At 45.1% G+C, this 15,186-nt stretch overlaps 1 protein-coding gene and 1 long non-coding RNA gene across 4 annotated transcripts; one reads left to right on the top strand and one right to left on the bottom strand.

The window, feature by feature from the left end:
• Nucleotides 1-30: 30 nt before the first annotated feature.
• LOC136494408 (uncharacterized) lies at nt 31-2,997 on the bottom strand. Its single transcript, XR_010768596.1, has 5 exons — nt 2,549-2,997; nt 2,262-2,342; nt 355-426; nt 203-278; nt 31-108 (listed from the first exon to the last, which is right to left on the bottom strand). It is a non-coding gene; the product is annotated as an uncharacterized lncRNA (long non-coding RNA).
• A 5,418-nt stretch (nt 2,998-8,415) lies between these two features.
• LOC136492984 (uncharacterized) lies at nt 8,416-12,605 on the top strand. Of its 3 annotated transcripts, XM_066489009.1 has the most exons (3): nt 8,416-10,622; nt 10,731-10,894; nt 12,202-12,605. In XM_066489009.1, the coding sequence occupies exons 1-3, from the start codon at nt 10,493-10,495 to the stop codon at nt 12,328-12,330; spliced, it is 423 nt and encodes a 140-aa protein (XP_066345106.1). In that variant the 5' UTR covers nt 8,416-10,492; the 3' UTR covers nt 12,331-12,605. The 3 variants fall into 3 exon arrangements, with proteins under 3 accessions (XP_066345106.1, XP_066345105.1, XP_066345104.1); XM_066489008.1 differs by having other exon boundaries at nt 8,416-10,894; nt 12,205-12,605; XM_066489007.1 differs by having other exon boundaries at nt 8,416-10,894.
• The last annotated feature ends 2,581 nt before the right edge of the window (nt 12,606-15,186 follow it).

Raw genomic sequence — 15,186 nt, 5'->3', positions numbered from 1 at the left:
TTACTTAAGCGCGTAACTAAAGATACTTATAGCTGTGGATCCCATTGAATAGTCTTTCACAGATGGGTGCTCCAACAATGCTGGCCAGGTTAATTTACTTTGAGGCACCTATTACATACCATGTAGAATTAGAAAAGAAAAAGGCACAGATGAACTCGTTAGATGTGATCTGGTGGGGAAATGCCAGTAATGAGTTTATGACCTTATTGAGTAAACCCTTCAGGATTCAGGAAGCTCTTAAAGTTTGTGCTCATATTATCTGGATATTTTACAGGATCCTAACATATCGATGAAATCATATAAATCAGTTCTGACAATTTAAAGATGCAAGCACAACTAAATAAGCCTGGTAACCTTGACAATGTGCCGGATAAGTGCGTAGACTGAATTTGTATAAAAAGGGGATGTCCAACAAACAGTTCATACCTGCTCAACCAAACATTAAATTTAGCTTGATAGATAGATTATCAAACACAAAGCAGAGTAGATGGCACCAAGTTGAACCATGTGCTAAGGCCAGCAGTATTTATTAAGATTAGAACTACATAAGGAATGTGATACAATAGCATCCAGAATGTAATAGTATGAGAAGATTGCAAAAGTAATCAAGTCTAGATAGAAAAGCGAAGATGTACATACAAGATGGCCCTAAGGGACCATAAAACTACAGGAAGTTGGAAAAAGTTGGTCCGGGAAAATCCCAGATTTCCCCATAACCTTGAGTTCTCTTAATCTACTCAATTTGCATTGCCACAATGAGCCCATGAAGAACAGAACATGTTAAGATATTGTAAAGACATCAGAAATATTGCGAGATCGCTAGACCCCTGAACCCTGACATGTTTAGTTTTGCTAGAGCAATTATTCAGTACTGATCATGATGCTTGCTCAACACTTGCCCTACCCCTGTTCTGATTACATAAAAATTGCTTTGCCCTAACCTACCCTATTCTATACTAATATATAATGATCTTCAGGCAATTGTATTGTGGAAGTGACACCACCTCATAAGAATTCTAATTAGTAACACAAACTATACATTGCAGCAAAAACGGAAAAAGTCTACTTAACCCCCCACCTATCAACCATGGTCTACTTCACCCCTCAAACTATAAAACCGTCTATTTTACCCCCCTGAACTTTTCAAAACCGTCTATTTTACCCTCCGGGCGGTTTTCAACGGTGGTTTTGCTACAGTAAGGTGGTTTTGCTACAGTGATGGTGGTTTTGTCTTTTCCTTTTTTATTTATTTCTGGTGAATCTTTAAAAAGTCATAGTAAATCACAGAAAAATTATAAAATGGAAAATCTAATTTTGTTGGACTCCACATGACTAGATCTACACAATGAACATATAATATGATATGCTTTAGTACAAAATTTTTACTGTAGTTTTAGATTAATTGAAAAATCCAATTTTGTCTGTAATTAATTGGAACAATTCATAGCTGCAGCTTCTGTGATCCAATTATGGTGAAATGGTAGGCTAATTATTGTATGCTTGAACTATAGTAAAAATTTCGTATTCATTGGACCATGCATAACTTAGTTATAAATAAATTTCAATTAATTACAGACAAAAATGTGGTATGCTTTAGTACAAAGGTTTTGCTGTACCTTTAGATTAATTGAAAAATCTAATTTTGTCTGTAATTAATTAAAATTTATCTATAACTAAGTTATACATGGTCCAATGAGTACGAAATTTTTACTATAGTTCAAGCATATAATAATTAGCATACCATAAAAATTTGACCATAATTGGACCACAGAAGCTGCAGATATGAATTGTTCCAATTAATTACAAACAAAATTGGATTTTCCAATTAATCTAAAACTACAGCAAAAAATTTGTACTAAAACATATCATATTATATGTTCATTGTGTAGATCTACTCATGTGGAGTCCAATAAAATTAGATTTTCCATTTTATAATTTTTCTGTGATTTACTATGATTTTTTAAAGATTCACCAGAAATAAATAAAAAAGAAAAAGACAAAACCATCATCACTGTAGCAAAACCACCTTATTGTAGCAAAACCACCGTCGAAAACCGCCCGGGAGGTAAAATAGACGGTTTTGAAAAGTTCAGGGGGTAAAATAGACGGTTTTATAGTTTGGGGGTGAAGTAGACCATGGTTGATAGATGGGGGGTTAAGTAGACTTTTTCCCAGCAAAAACCATACATCCAGAGTGCAGAACAATAACGTTTCGCATGAACTCTCCACCACCCACAAATTGCAAGGAATGGATTATTCACCTATTCTTCCTGTGGAATAGCATGCCAAAATTTAATCTGGGATAATGCAGCATGCTCCATATTTTCAGTAACAAAAACACCCTGAATGAAAACTGAACTGTAATAAGTAAGCTAAGTAAGGCAGGTTATCAATTTGTGCGAAAACTCAAGAACAAAAAACACAGTAAGCTAAAGTAAGACAGGTTATCAATTATCACAGGATTGAAAACTTGAACTCAGTCACAAATTAACCAGATCTGAACATGCCTAATATACTCTTATCAGTTAACACAAGCTCAGTAGCTCACCATTAGTCATGTCGTCAAGCTTGGAGCAGAGCAGCAGGTTCTGGACTCTGGAGTTGGAGACTTGAGCGTCGACTGCTCACTGCTGGAGCAGAGTAGCAGGCAGCAGACTAGCAGAGGCAAAGCAAGCAGGGCAGCACCTGCAGCCCACCGCACCCATAGGGCCGCAGCACCCGACGGCCGCGCACGCGCATCACGCACCGGCCACGCCGCACCCCGCAGGCCACAGCGCCCGCCGACCGCAGCAGGCAGCACCCGGCAGCGGGGAGGCGCGGCGACGCAGGCTGCCTCTGCCTCGGCGAGGCGGCGGTTCTCGGCCTCGGCTCGCTTCTCCGCGGCAGAGCGGGCCGCATCTGCCTTGGAGTTCACGTCCATCTTCTTCGGCATCACGGGCCCCTCGTGCGGCGACTGGCGGCGCGGCGTGGGGTTGGTGTGGCAGCTGGGGGCATGTTCGGAACGGAGGAAAAGAAAACAGACGAACCGGAAAAACACAGGAAATAAGGATATATGAAGTGAGAAAATAGAGGATCGAAAAACCGCAGGAAATATGTGAGAGAGGTGTTTGAAACGTAGGAATTATAACATAGAAATATGAAAAATAAGACTAATAAAATAGTATTTCACACAATAATTTTCTCTAAATTAAGAGCTACGTGTAAATGATTTTGTACAGATGGCAATTCCTCTCCGATCATTATTTAGGTCTGGTCCATAGACCTAGTCCATTCATAGGCTCTTCACGCACCAACAGTCCAGTATACGTCCTCATCCTCTTCTATCCTTCCCGTTCCTCTACTGTCTCCCATGGTTGTAGTTGTTCTATGTTCTACTCTCTTTGCTCTCGATCTCTTCAATCAAGAAGCCAGTAGCTCTAGCACATGGCAAAATAGAACAGGCAACAACCAAGAAGGGTGGGCTACTGCTAGTCTTTGGGGTGCACTCCAGGGCTCTTTGGACAGTGAGAACGCGAGACGGCTCAGTCCATGACACCATTAACAACTCCTGAGTGCTCAAGGTAAGCACTCTTGTTAAGCAGAGAGCTATGCGAGTGCCAACGATTCCCTTGGTTTGGATTGGATTCTTTTTTTCCTATGTTTTGCCACTGAGACCAATCCTTTCCTCGGGAATGTGGAAGTTGCTTTCCTCCATTCCAAATGCTACATGACATCAGTAAAAATAGAGGAAAGGGATTTCTTTAAAATTCCTGTGAAGATCCCCTTTCCAAATAGGCTCTGGATGGGCAAATCCTCTACCAATCACACACCAAACCCACCCACCCCACCTACGAGTTGGCTGGATATCGAGCCAACTCGCCTTGGCTCGTTAATATTATGAGCTAAAAAGGTAGCTCGGTTCAACTCGTTACCGAGCTTGAGCTGACTTGTTTAGCTCACGAGCTACTAAAAATTAGGACAAAACATGTTTATAATGTTTATGCTACATTAATTTCAGAAGGTGACGTACACCATTATGCAACCATACATAATTAATACATATCAGGTTTATCAAAAGTATCAACCATGCAACATAACTGGTTCATCCGTGATCATGCAGTTCCAGCCTACTAACTAGTTGCTTGCCGCCACAAACTTAGGAAAATCCACATATTCAATATCAGCATTGTTATCTTCTCCTTGAAAAACAATCCATAAAATCAATATTTAAGTACCACAATAATTATAAAATTAAAATTTATATGAAATAGCTAAAAATAAGGATTATATACAATAGGTGTACACTTTTAGGTCAGCATCATCATCTTCTAGATTCATAGTCGTGGGCAGATAGGCCTCAGCTCGTTTCAGCTCATGAGCAGCTCGCGAGCTGGCTCGTTAAAATAGCGAGCTAGACTTCCAGCTTAACTCGTGAAAAGTTAAAACAAACCGCTGAGCCGACCACAAGTCGGGTGAGTTGGCGAGCCGCAAGTATTTTGTCTAGCCTAGAGCACGATTTGCACTCCCCTCCGAGTGAAATCGCCTAGATCGAATGAGATATGGAGAAATCTGTCATGTTCGCTTGGCTGATAAACCATGGTTTAAAGTACCATTGGCTGAATTGTTATGAGAAAAAAATATTATTCATTGACTGAAAAAGTACAGCTTCTAAGCTAAGCGAACAGGGCAATCGTTGAGGGGAAGAAAAGAGAGGAACCCTAGAGTGAGAGTGAACTGACAAAGGAAGACGACGGGAACTGGAACGGCACGGTGGCTCTTTCTCTGGCTACTGGACGCGCTGTAGACGCGTCGGTGGCGGCAGGCCGTGCGGAGCCATAAAATGACGGCCGGCCGAAACTTTACCAAGAATATATTTCTAAAAAACAATATGATGCCCAGAAAAGGTATCTATTTTCATTTGAATTTTGTTGAAATCTTTTGTTTGTCACCACTTATGTACTAGCTTCATCGGAGGAAGTGCAATTTTAGCTTTATCCCTAGTGAAAACTTTCTAAAATTTGATCAAGTTTATATAAAACAATACAATATTTATAACACAAAATAGATATTGTATTCTATATAAATATATCTCATGAGTCATGACAAACCTAGTGGCATTTATTTAGAATCATAAACATTGATACATTTTTATGTAAATAAACTTTGTCAAATTTATAAGGCCCCTTTGATGTACGGGAAAGTTCATTGAATATTGTGTTTTTCTGTAAAAAATGGACTAATTCTTATAAATTTTTTTGGACAGTCGCTGTAAAAATCCTACATTCTGAAAGAGATCTTGATTATTTTACTTGATACAATGTTAGAAATATATATTTTCCTCGACTAATTGAGTATATATTATTTTTAGATAATGGAAAAAAGAGTTCCAGTTTCATACTTTTTTAGTGAAGAAGAATCGGTCCACATTTGTTATAAACACATCCAAAGAAAAAAGTAGGTTTTAAGGGCATGTTTGGATCCTAGTTGTTAAAAATTAGCACTATGCATGTTTGATGCTAATTAGAAGAACTAAAATTGAACTAATTTCAAAACTAATTACATAAGTCGTGACTACTGGAGAGACAAATCTATTAATCCTAATTAGCCCTTAATTAGCCAATGTTTACTATAGCACGATACAGGCTAACCATGGCCAAACTAGAATAAATAGATTTGTCTCACTAATTAGTCACTGCTTATGTAATTAGTTTTAAAATTAGTTCATGTTTGATCCTTCAAATTAGCATTTAAACATAGTGCTAATTTTTAGTACTAAAGATCCAAACAGGCCCTAAACCCCCCTAGAACACAGAAATTTATATGAATCATACATAAATTTAGCAGAAATCAGTTTATTTTGACATGAAAAAACACAGAAAATAAGAAAATTTCAGCATTCAAAGGAAACCTAATAAACCATTGACCAATCCGAAAGCAAGATGGAGTATATTATGGGAACAAGAGTCTGATACTGCCTGGCTGGTGTGGTTGGGCCCATGCTGTGAGGATTCGCTCGTGTTGGGCCCGACTTACGTACTCTTATATAATTTTCAAAAGACTAAATAGAAAAGGAAAAAAAAACAATGAGGCTCTCAAGGAGGAAGACCCAAGCATGGACCAACTGACCAAACATCAGTCGTGTCCAAGGCCGCGTTTAGTTGCGCTCAAACTTGGCACCGCCTGAATTCTGTAGCACTGTAGCATTTTATTTGTATTTGGTAATAATTGTTCAATCGTTGACTAATTAGGCTCAAAACGTTCGTCTCACAAAGTACAACCAAACTGTGCAATTAGTTTTTGATTTCGTCAACATTTAGTACTCTATGCATGGACCGTAAATTTAATGTGATGGGAAATCTTCTTTTTATATAGTGCCAAAGTTAGATTCTAGATGAACTAAACAATGGCCAAGTCGACTCACGCTTTTGACGTGTTTTGGTTGTCCTGATCGCCGAGTACGTAGAAAAGGAGTTTGGTTCACCTACATGAACTGTACATTTCTGGCCCGATGGTGTGGAGTTCTACGCATGTTATGTATTTTATTATCTCCTTAAAATTATATATAACGTCTTATTTTTTCTAGATACATAATTTTTATTACTCTCCGTGTCCCGCTATATCTGCTGTTGTTGTGGCAATGCATTTAATTTGAATGTCTATGCTCACACCATGTATGTGGACACTCCAAATATCCAGGTTCATAGAATCTCTGTTGTACCTGCTACGAAGCTAAAACGACACAAATAAGAAGACAGAGGGAGTACGCACTTAAATATCACAGTTACATGGTGAAAGTAATATATATAGAAAAACTAAATGTCTTAATTTGAAACGAAACATCTTCTTAGAGCCTGTTTGAATACGACTACAATTTAATTCTTGTTGGCCGACAGCGTGTAGCTCGCCAAACGCATCGTGGTGGCCGACAGCAGGTAGATACGGTTTTCACTCGTGGCCCACCCAGTATTTCTCATGCAGCGTATACAACCAAAGACCAAGTTGCTTTCTGATCCGGCAATCCCCAAGACACAAGATATAAGCCAGCGAAAACGCAAGTCATTTTTAATTTGTCCCCGTTTCAGGAGTTACCAGCTCTTGATTTGATTAACCAGCTCAAGAAATATACAAAAAAGCTTATAAAAAAAGAAAATATAAAAAAGGTGCGTGAACTCCTGTTCCAGGGGTGGGCCACATGTCAAATGGATAAGGTATATGGCACCATCGCCCCAGGTTCCGACCACGATACGTGGCGGGCAGCCGCAGGGGAACAACAACAACGACACGTCGGATTGCTCCCTGGGTCCCACATCCCCGATGATGTGGCATTCCCAGAATTCTACTGCGGCTTGTCTGATACGGTTTCTAAACCCCCAGCCTGTCAACCGAAAGTGACTTTAGCCCTTGTTTAGTTTCAAAAAGTTTTCTCAAAAAGTGTTATAGTAGCTGTCACATTGAATCTTGCGATATGTACATAGAGCATTAAATGTAGACGAAAAAAACTAATTGCACAGTTTGGTTGAAAATCACGAGACGAACGTTTTAAGCCTAATTAGTCCATGATTGAATACTAATTGCCAAATAAAAAACAAAAGTGCTACAGTAACCAAATTTCACCCAACTAAACACAGCGTTAGAGTCACACGTACACGTACACAACGAGTCGCTGGGTCATCAGCTATCCTAGCATTAGTTTCCCCTTTTCAGTGGAAGCAAAGTTATTTTTATTATTTTGTTATGCGTGTAGCATTCTCTAATCCTGTTTCGTCATCCCGGTTTTGCAAGTTTGTAACTCCACTGATTTCCCGGAATTTTCTTTTGTATATAAAATTCCAATCCAGTGTCACGGCTTTGATAGAGGTCAATTCTTTGTCTACACTGCTCAAGTTTTGATAATATTCCCATTGTTTTTTTTTCACAACAAGTTCTTATTATTTGAATACATATGCTGATGGAGCCTCCCGCTCCTCTCCTTTCTCCTCCCCGCCGCCTGCTATCAGAAAACAGATCTTTCACCTACTTCGATTTTAGCCTTTAGTCTCGATATTTTTTGCGTTCGGGACTAAAAGACTTTCCCGGTTCGTAATACCAACTGGAACTAAAAGTCATCTTTAGTCCCGGTTGGTAACACCAACCGAGACTAAAGGGTGACCTTTTAGTCTCGGTTGATGTCTTCAACTGGGACTAAAGGTCTTTTACCCGGGACTAAAGGTCTCCCACGAGTCTATTCAAAAGGAGAGCGCACATGACTCTGTCACAAGTGGTGTACAGTTGAGTTAGTAATGTACCTATGCGCGAGAAGAGAGGTGTTGGATTTGAATCTCACGTAGAGCAAGCGAGGCCTCGAGGAGTTTTTCTTCCGTGGGTGACCTTTAGTCTCGAAAATTTAGTCCCGGTTGAGAAAATCGGGACTAAAGGAAAACCCGTTTCTCGGCCCCTGCACCTAACCCACCCAGATCCGCATCATCCCCAGCTCCAATCCTATCAATCGCAAGATCCAAATCCCCCACCGCCGGATCTACACACTGATGGGTCTCAAGCTGAAGCGCATCCAAGAACCAGTGAGAGCGAAGTGCCTGAAGAGCGGGTCCATGGAGGACCGAAGTCAGCGGCGCCTCCGCCGCAGTCGCTGCTAGCTGCTCAGTCGCCACCAGCTCAACAGCCGGCACCGGCTCCAGCTGCTCAGTCGGCACCAGCTCAAGTTTTCCCTCTACCGGCAAGTCCAACACTGATCGACCCTGATCTGCAGGAGAGGGGCTGGGCGCTGCTCCCAGATTTGGCAAAAGATTTAAACAAGTTCAAGGAGCAATGGGCGGGCATGGAAGCGAGAGATAGCAGACCCGTCATCAATCCTCAGACAACAAAGCATCCAGCCAAGAGATTCATTCAGTGGTACAAGCTCACAAAGAAGGTACGGTCAATGAGGCTACAATCCTCCGCTCCAGGATTCCAGAAGGCCTTAAGGGGAAACAAATTCAAGAGGGGGACAACATTCATGGCGGCCAGCAACCGTTTAGCTTTTCAGAGCCCCCGGCCTCCTCCTCAGCCACGCCGAGGAAGACGACCTCTGCCTCTCTACTTGGAGCGTCGAGCTCGCGCCAGAGGAGCATCAAATGAGCTCTGCCACCAATGAGGATGGATGGGAACCGGCTAGGGCATCTCACAAGCGCAGTGAGGCTGACACAGAGGATAAGGTAATTCAATCCTCCAACCTACCAAGATTCAAAATAGAGGGTTTCGAGTTCTTCAGAAAGAAGATGGAGGGGAGATGCTTTAACTGTTTTTCCCCAAATCATATTGCACGCTTCTGCCACTCATCCCACAGATGTTGGAAATGCTTCCATTCTGGACACAGAGCCAACAAATGCAGCTCCGAGGTTTCAACTCAACACCATATATCTAGGACCTCCCAGCAGCACAAGATGCTCACCCACAAACCCATCCACAAGCTCAGCACCTCACCAGCGTCTCCCGAGAGGGATCTCCGATCCTACGCGGAGGTGGTCCGTGGGTCGGAACCCATGGCAGCAAGGTACCCAGGTGACCCGCGTGCGAGGCCGGCACGCGACATCTGTGCTGTGACGGCAACCGGCTCCATCAAGCGCCGTCGTGACGACCTTGTCAACAGGGCCGCGGTCTGTTGGCTCAACTCCAACAACCATGACACAGAGCCCCATCATCTCAGCGACGCCCTCCTCAACAAGCTTCGTCTGTGCCATGGCGAGTTCCAGGTAGTCAAGCACTACCCTAAGTAGTTGTTGATGATCTGCTCTGAGCCGGAGATCAACCAGCGCCTGCTGGACTGGAGGGGGCTCTCTGATACGGGCCGCAACTTCCACTTCGCCCCCTAGAGCGAGCGCCGCAACACCACCAACACCAACCGGGAGTTCCGCGTCAAGGTGCGCATCGAGGGCATCCCTGTCCACAGTTGGGCAGAGGATGTGGCGGCCCGGGGGCTCGGGAAGAGCTGCACGGTGCACTACCTGGAGGAGAAGACATGTCACCACGAGCGCACTAGGACCTTCGACCTGTGGGCGTGGTGTTGCGACCCCTACGACATCCCCACCGAGGTCTGGCTCATGGTAACCGAGCCAGATAGAGAGCTGCCGCCGACAGCCATGGCGCCTCCACACTACAACGAGCCTATCGACGACCTCAAGCACGGCCAAGTCTACATCCCGCGCAACCACTTGGAGGTAGTGGAGGATCTATCCTTCTTGCAGGGCCATGGTAGGATTTGTGGCCCTCCAAATTGCAAGCCACGCAGAGACTTCATCTGGACCTACGGTGCATCGGACACGGTCGGCGAACGCCTCCCGGGCAGGCGGGGAAATGACCATGGTTGGGACATGGGGCGCCATCAAAGACGGGACGACGACTACTACGACCACGGGCGCCACAACTAGGGTACCCGTCGCCACCGCAGCGTCTCCAGCTGGGTCAGGAACCTGCGCTGCAGGAGCGGGGTGGAGGAGGAAGAAGCAGAGTCGCTCCGGAGCTTCACCAAGCACCAACCATGGTCTGGAAGGTGAAGGCAGCCAAGGAAGGAAAGAAGCAGAAGAAGGTCTCCTTCGCAGACCCCATCGCAACTGAGCTCAAGCCACCCAAGCACATCCTGCCAGATGACAGCATCATGCTCATCAAGGGTAACCATCATAGTCAATCCATGCTTGTCTATGTCCCCCTCCCTATTAATGATATTCTTGATGGGGAAACATGTTTAACAATTGATCCTTCGATTCCCCCACACACAGCAATGGAGGCCGACAAGGAGTATGTGCAGGAAGACAACGCCGCCACGAGCAAGGATCAACTCAACATGGAAAATGGAGCAGTCGGGACTGAAAGGGTGCAGCAGGCGCTAGCCCAGATCCTCAAGCTGATGGAGATAAAGCTTGCCCTACCAGACAACAATCTGGTGAGTCAATCCACATCAAACCGGCCTATTATAGTAGATGTGCAGGATGACTCAGTAGTAAACAATGTTAGCATCCCAGCCCATTCCAACCTTGTGGCTGATCATGTTGATGAATTAGAGGATGGGCACATAGTTGATTTCTTAATGGAGGGACAAGTCGGGTCACTTATGAATCAAGCACACGAACAGGTTGATACAACCCAGTTGACTACCACCTCAATCGATGAGATTATAGAGTCCACCATAACCAATGTCCACACTTACACTGCAGTTCCTGAACCTACATAACCAATGTCCACACTTACACTGCAGTTCCTGAACCTACCGACATGATAGAAGCGAACTGTTGGGTATCGATATTAGGGATATCCGGAGGAAGGAAGTTAACGGTCATGAACGTTAATTCGTCCAGATGGTCCAAGACGTATTTAAGGTCTCGTCCGACCCCGAGGGTGCGGGGCCCGTCTCGCCAGACCCACCCGGGCACGGGCTCCGTCTCGCCCAACCCCGAGGGCGCGAGCTCCGTCTCGCCAGACCCCTCGGGCACGGGCTCCGTCTCGCCCGACTCCGAGGGCATGGGCTCCGTCTTGTCAGATCCCTTGGGCGCGGGCTCCATCTCGCCCGACCCCGAGGGTACGGGGCCCATCTCGCCAGAACCCTCGGGCGCAGGTTCCGTCTCGTCCAACGGGGATCCATACCACCTCCAACCACTACAGGTCTAAGAGTACGACCCCAGGGTCAAACTTCTGACACCGGGTGGGAAGCGGGCACGTCTCGACGTGACCCGTGGCCACGACGGACCATACCTGGGGGCTCACGTCGCCAACAGTGTCGGGCGTGCCGGCGCTATGCTGCCTAATCCTCATACGGATTCTGACAAGAGTACCTGTTGACCACGCCGCCCGCCGGAATGGAGTGGAGCGCCGCGACCAGCTGACAACGCCTGCGTATAGCGCAAGTGACGAACAGGGGATATCAGTCCAACGCACAATAGGGCTTCACCCACACATGCTCAATCTGTTGATGAATTTCTAGAATCAATTTCTTTACCCTTGCAGCAACCTTTAATTCAAGAGGGGTTTCAGACGCCTCATGCACAAGTAGTGAACATGGCCAATAGATGGGGGTCTCAATGGCACCCACAGAATTCAACACAAAGGAAAAACGCTAGGCTTGCAAAAAAGGCAGAGTTGAATGTAGGCAAAGACACAATTCCAGTTGCACAAGGCCTGCTGATTAGGAAACTAGGGGACCTATCGGGGGAGGAAATTAATCAAGATGAAACTGACTTTGATTTCTATGCACAGCAGTTTGAGAGGCCGATTGACAAGAGCAAGATGGAGGCCATACAGGTGCTGATCGAGCAGGGCAACAAGAAGCTGAAGAAGAGCAGCATCAACAGGAAGATGACTGCTCAGGTGGGCATGGATGCCTAGATGGGCTTCCAGCACAAGTAGACTCAGTTATCCATGTCAGTCCCTCTGCTCACAAGGGGTTGGGCCGAGCGCCCAATGTATCGTAGGGCCATACGTGGCATTTGCGGGCCAATCGGGCCCATGTTGTTAGTGGAATTTGCTGATGAACCTACCATTTGTGCCTGCTGGCCCAGTAGCCTTCGGCAAGCTGTTTGTAACCTTAAGACCTGGATCGGATTCGGCCTGCTGGCTCTGTTGCCTTCGGCCATCGTCAATGAGGTTAGCGGAGTTTCGTATTCACATATGTGCACATATCATGTGGTTTGTAGCCTCGATCAGACGGCATATCGGGGTCATTTCTCTGGAGTGTGCCTCAAAGTAGATCAAACCGTTGATTAATGTCGATTAAGGATTGCAATATTCTTTGCTGGAACGTTAGAGGACTAAATGATGGAGCTAAAAGAGCAAGTGTGCAAAACCAAATCATCTCATCGGGAGCATCTGTGGTATGTCTTCAAGAAACAAAGGTCACAACTTGGACACACACAATGCTGGTAGAGACAGTAGGCGGGGACATGGCCCAAAATGTGGTTTTCTTACCTTCAGCTGGCGCATCCGGAGGAATTCTGATGGCAGCATCTGAACGTTTCTTTCGTCTTGACAGCCCCCACCTGACGGCCAACACGGTTTCAACAACCCTGACGATGCTGGCCGCAATCAGACAATGAAAAGGTCCTATTCATGCAGGAAATCACTGGCCTCAAGCAGCTTATGCTCCCGGCATGTCTCATACTAGGGGATTTTAACTTGATCTACCGGGCACAAGACAAAAACAACGGCCGTCTAAATCTACCAATGCTAAATGGTTTCAGATCTACAATAGACAATCTATTGCTGGCACCGATCGAGCTGCAAGGGAAAAAAATACACTTGGTGTAATGATCAACAGACGCCCACAATGACAAAGATTGACCATTTTTTTTTGCATCATCTGAGGCGCTGGGATTAGCGGCGCTGTAGAAGGCTAGAGCCAGACAACACTCGCGATTAACATGGATCAGGAAAGGGGACACAAATACTAGATTTTTTCAGTTGCACGCCAACGCAAGAAGAAAAAAGACCGTCATCCCTTCTCTAACTGGACATTCGGGGACAGTAGTCTTGCAAGAGGAAAAATCAAGCTTGATACACACACATTTCTCTCAGGTTATGGGGACACCGAACACAAGAACAAAGGCTATCAACTGGGAAGAACTAGGCTACGTACAACATAACCTGGAAGATCTAGACGCCCCCTTCACCCAAGATGAGATTGCGTCGGTTATCAAAGAGATGCCATCAGAGAAAGCGCCGGGGCCAGACCGTTTCATAGGCCTCTTCTACAAGAACTGCTGGACGATTATAAAAGACGACCTTACCCAAGCGATTTTGAGTTTTTACTCACACCGGACAGCCATATTTAATCTTATAAATGAAGCAAACATAGTCCTCTTGCCCAAGAACCAGGTGACAGCCACAATATCGGACTACAGACCGATCAGTCTTATCAACAGCGTGGCAAAAATAATAACCAAACTTCTAGCAAATCGGCTCGCTCAACACACGAATGAGCTGGTATCATCAAAAGAAGGTGCATTCATGACAACTTCATATACTCCCAGAGAGTTATCCAGCTACTACACCGGAAGAAGAAACCGGCACTCTTTCATTAAGTTAGATATCTCTAAAGCATTCGACTCTATTGGATGGACGTCCCTGTTAGAGGTCATGCAAGCGCTGGGTTTTAGCACCAAATGGAGAGATTGGATTGCAGCATTACTGGGTACTGCCTCCTCAAAAATTATGGTAAACGGCCAGCCGACAAGTGGGATCAAGCACGCAAGAGGGTTAAGACAGGGAGATCCCCTCTCCCCAATGCTTTTCATATTGGCTATAGATCCTCTTCAGCGCATTATTGAAGTCGCGGCACAAAAAGGTTTCCTCAAACCAATACTACCAAAGGCGGCGAAGCTACGGTGATCACTCTATGCGGATGATGCAGCAATTTTCTCAGACCCCTCGGCCTCGGAGTTAGACAGACTACTCAAGATATTGACGTTCTTCGGGGATTGCTCGGGTCTCAAAATTAACATCTCAAAGACTGAAATTTTTCCAATTCGAATGGAGGACTCGGTGGTGGCTCAACTCCTCCAAAACTTCCCAGGCAAAATCTGCAAATTCCCTGGCAAAGACCTGGGACTCCCCCTTCATATCCGGAAATTGCGTAGGATCGAGGTACAGCCACTGATCGATAAAATAGGAGCCAGGCTACCCGGGTGGAAAGGCAAACTCCTCTCCACGGCAGGGAGAGAAACATTGTTCAAGACTGTACTCTCTTCGCAACCCATTTACCATATGACGGCCTTCCCTGAGCATAAATGGCTCATCCGAAAGATTGACCAGTTACGTAGGAGTTTTCTCTGGAGGGGAGAAACACCGGACAAAGTGTATGGAGGCCATTCACCGGTAAACTGGCCGAGGACTTGCCGCCCAAAAATAAAAGGAGAACTGGGGATTCTAGACTTAGAGCGTTTTGCTAGGGCGCTGCGACTGAGATGGCTTTGGTTCCAATGGAAACACAAAGAATGTGCATGGAACGAGCTGGAACTCCATTGTGATGGGCGAGATCGAGAGCTTTTTGTTGCCTCGACAGTGGTTTCAATTGGCGACGGGAAGACAGCTGGTTTTTGGACGTCCTCTTGGATTGAAGGACAAACCCCAAGAACCTTGGCACCGACTCTATTTCGCAAATCGAGGATGAAAAAATTGTCAGTATACGAGGCATTACAAGAGAATAGATGGATAACACATATTTTACCACTACAAACACCCCAAGAG

Source organism: Miscanthus floridulus, chromosome 11 (assembly GCF_019320115.1).
Source record: "Miscanthus floridulus cultivar M001 chromosome 11, ASM1932011v1, whole genome shotgun sequence".
In the NCBI taxonomy this organism is placed as follows: Eukaryota; Viridiplantae; Streptophyta; class Magnoliopsida; order Poales; family Poaceae; genus Miscanthus; species Miscanthus floridulus.
This window is presented reverse-complemented; position numbering and strand designations above follow the sequence as displayed.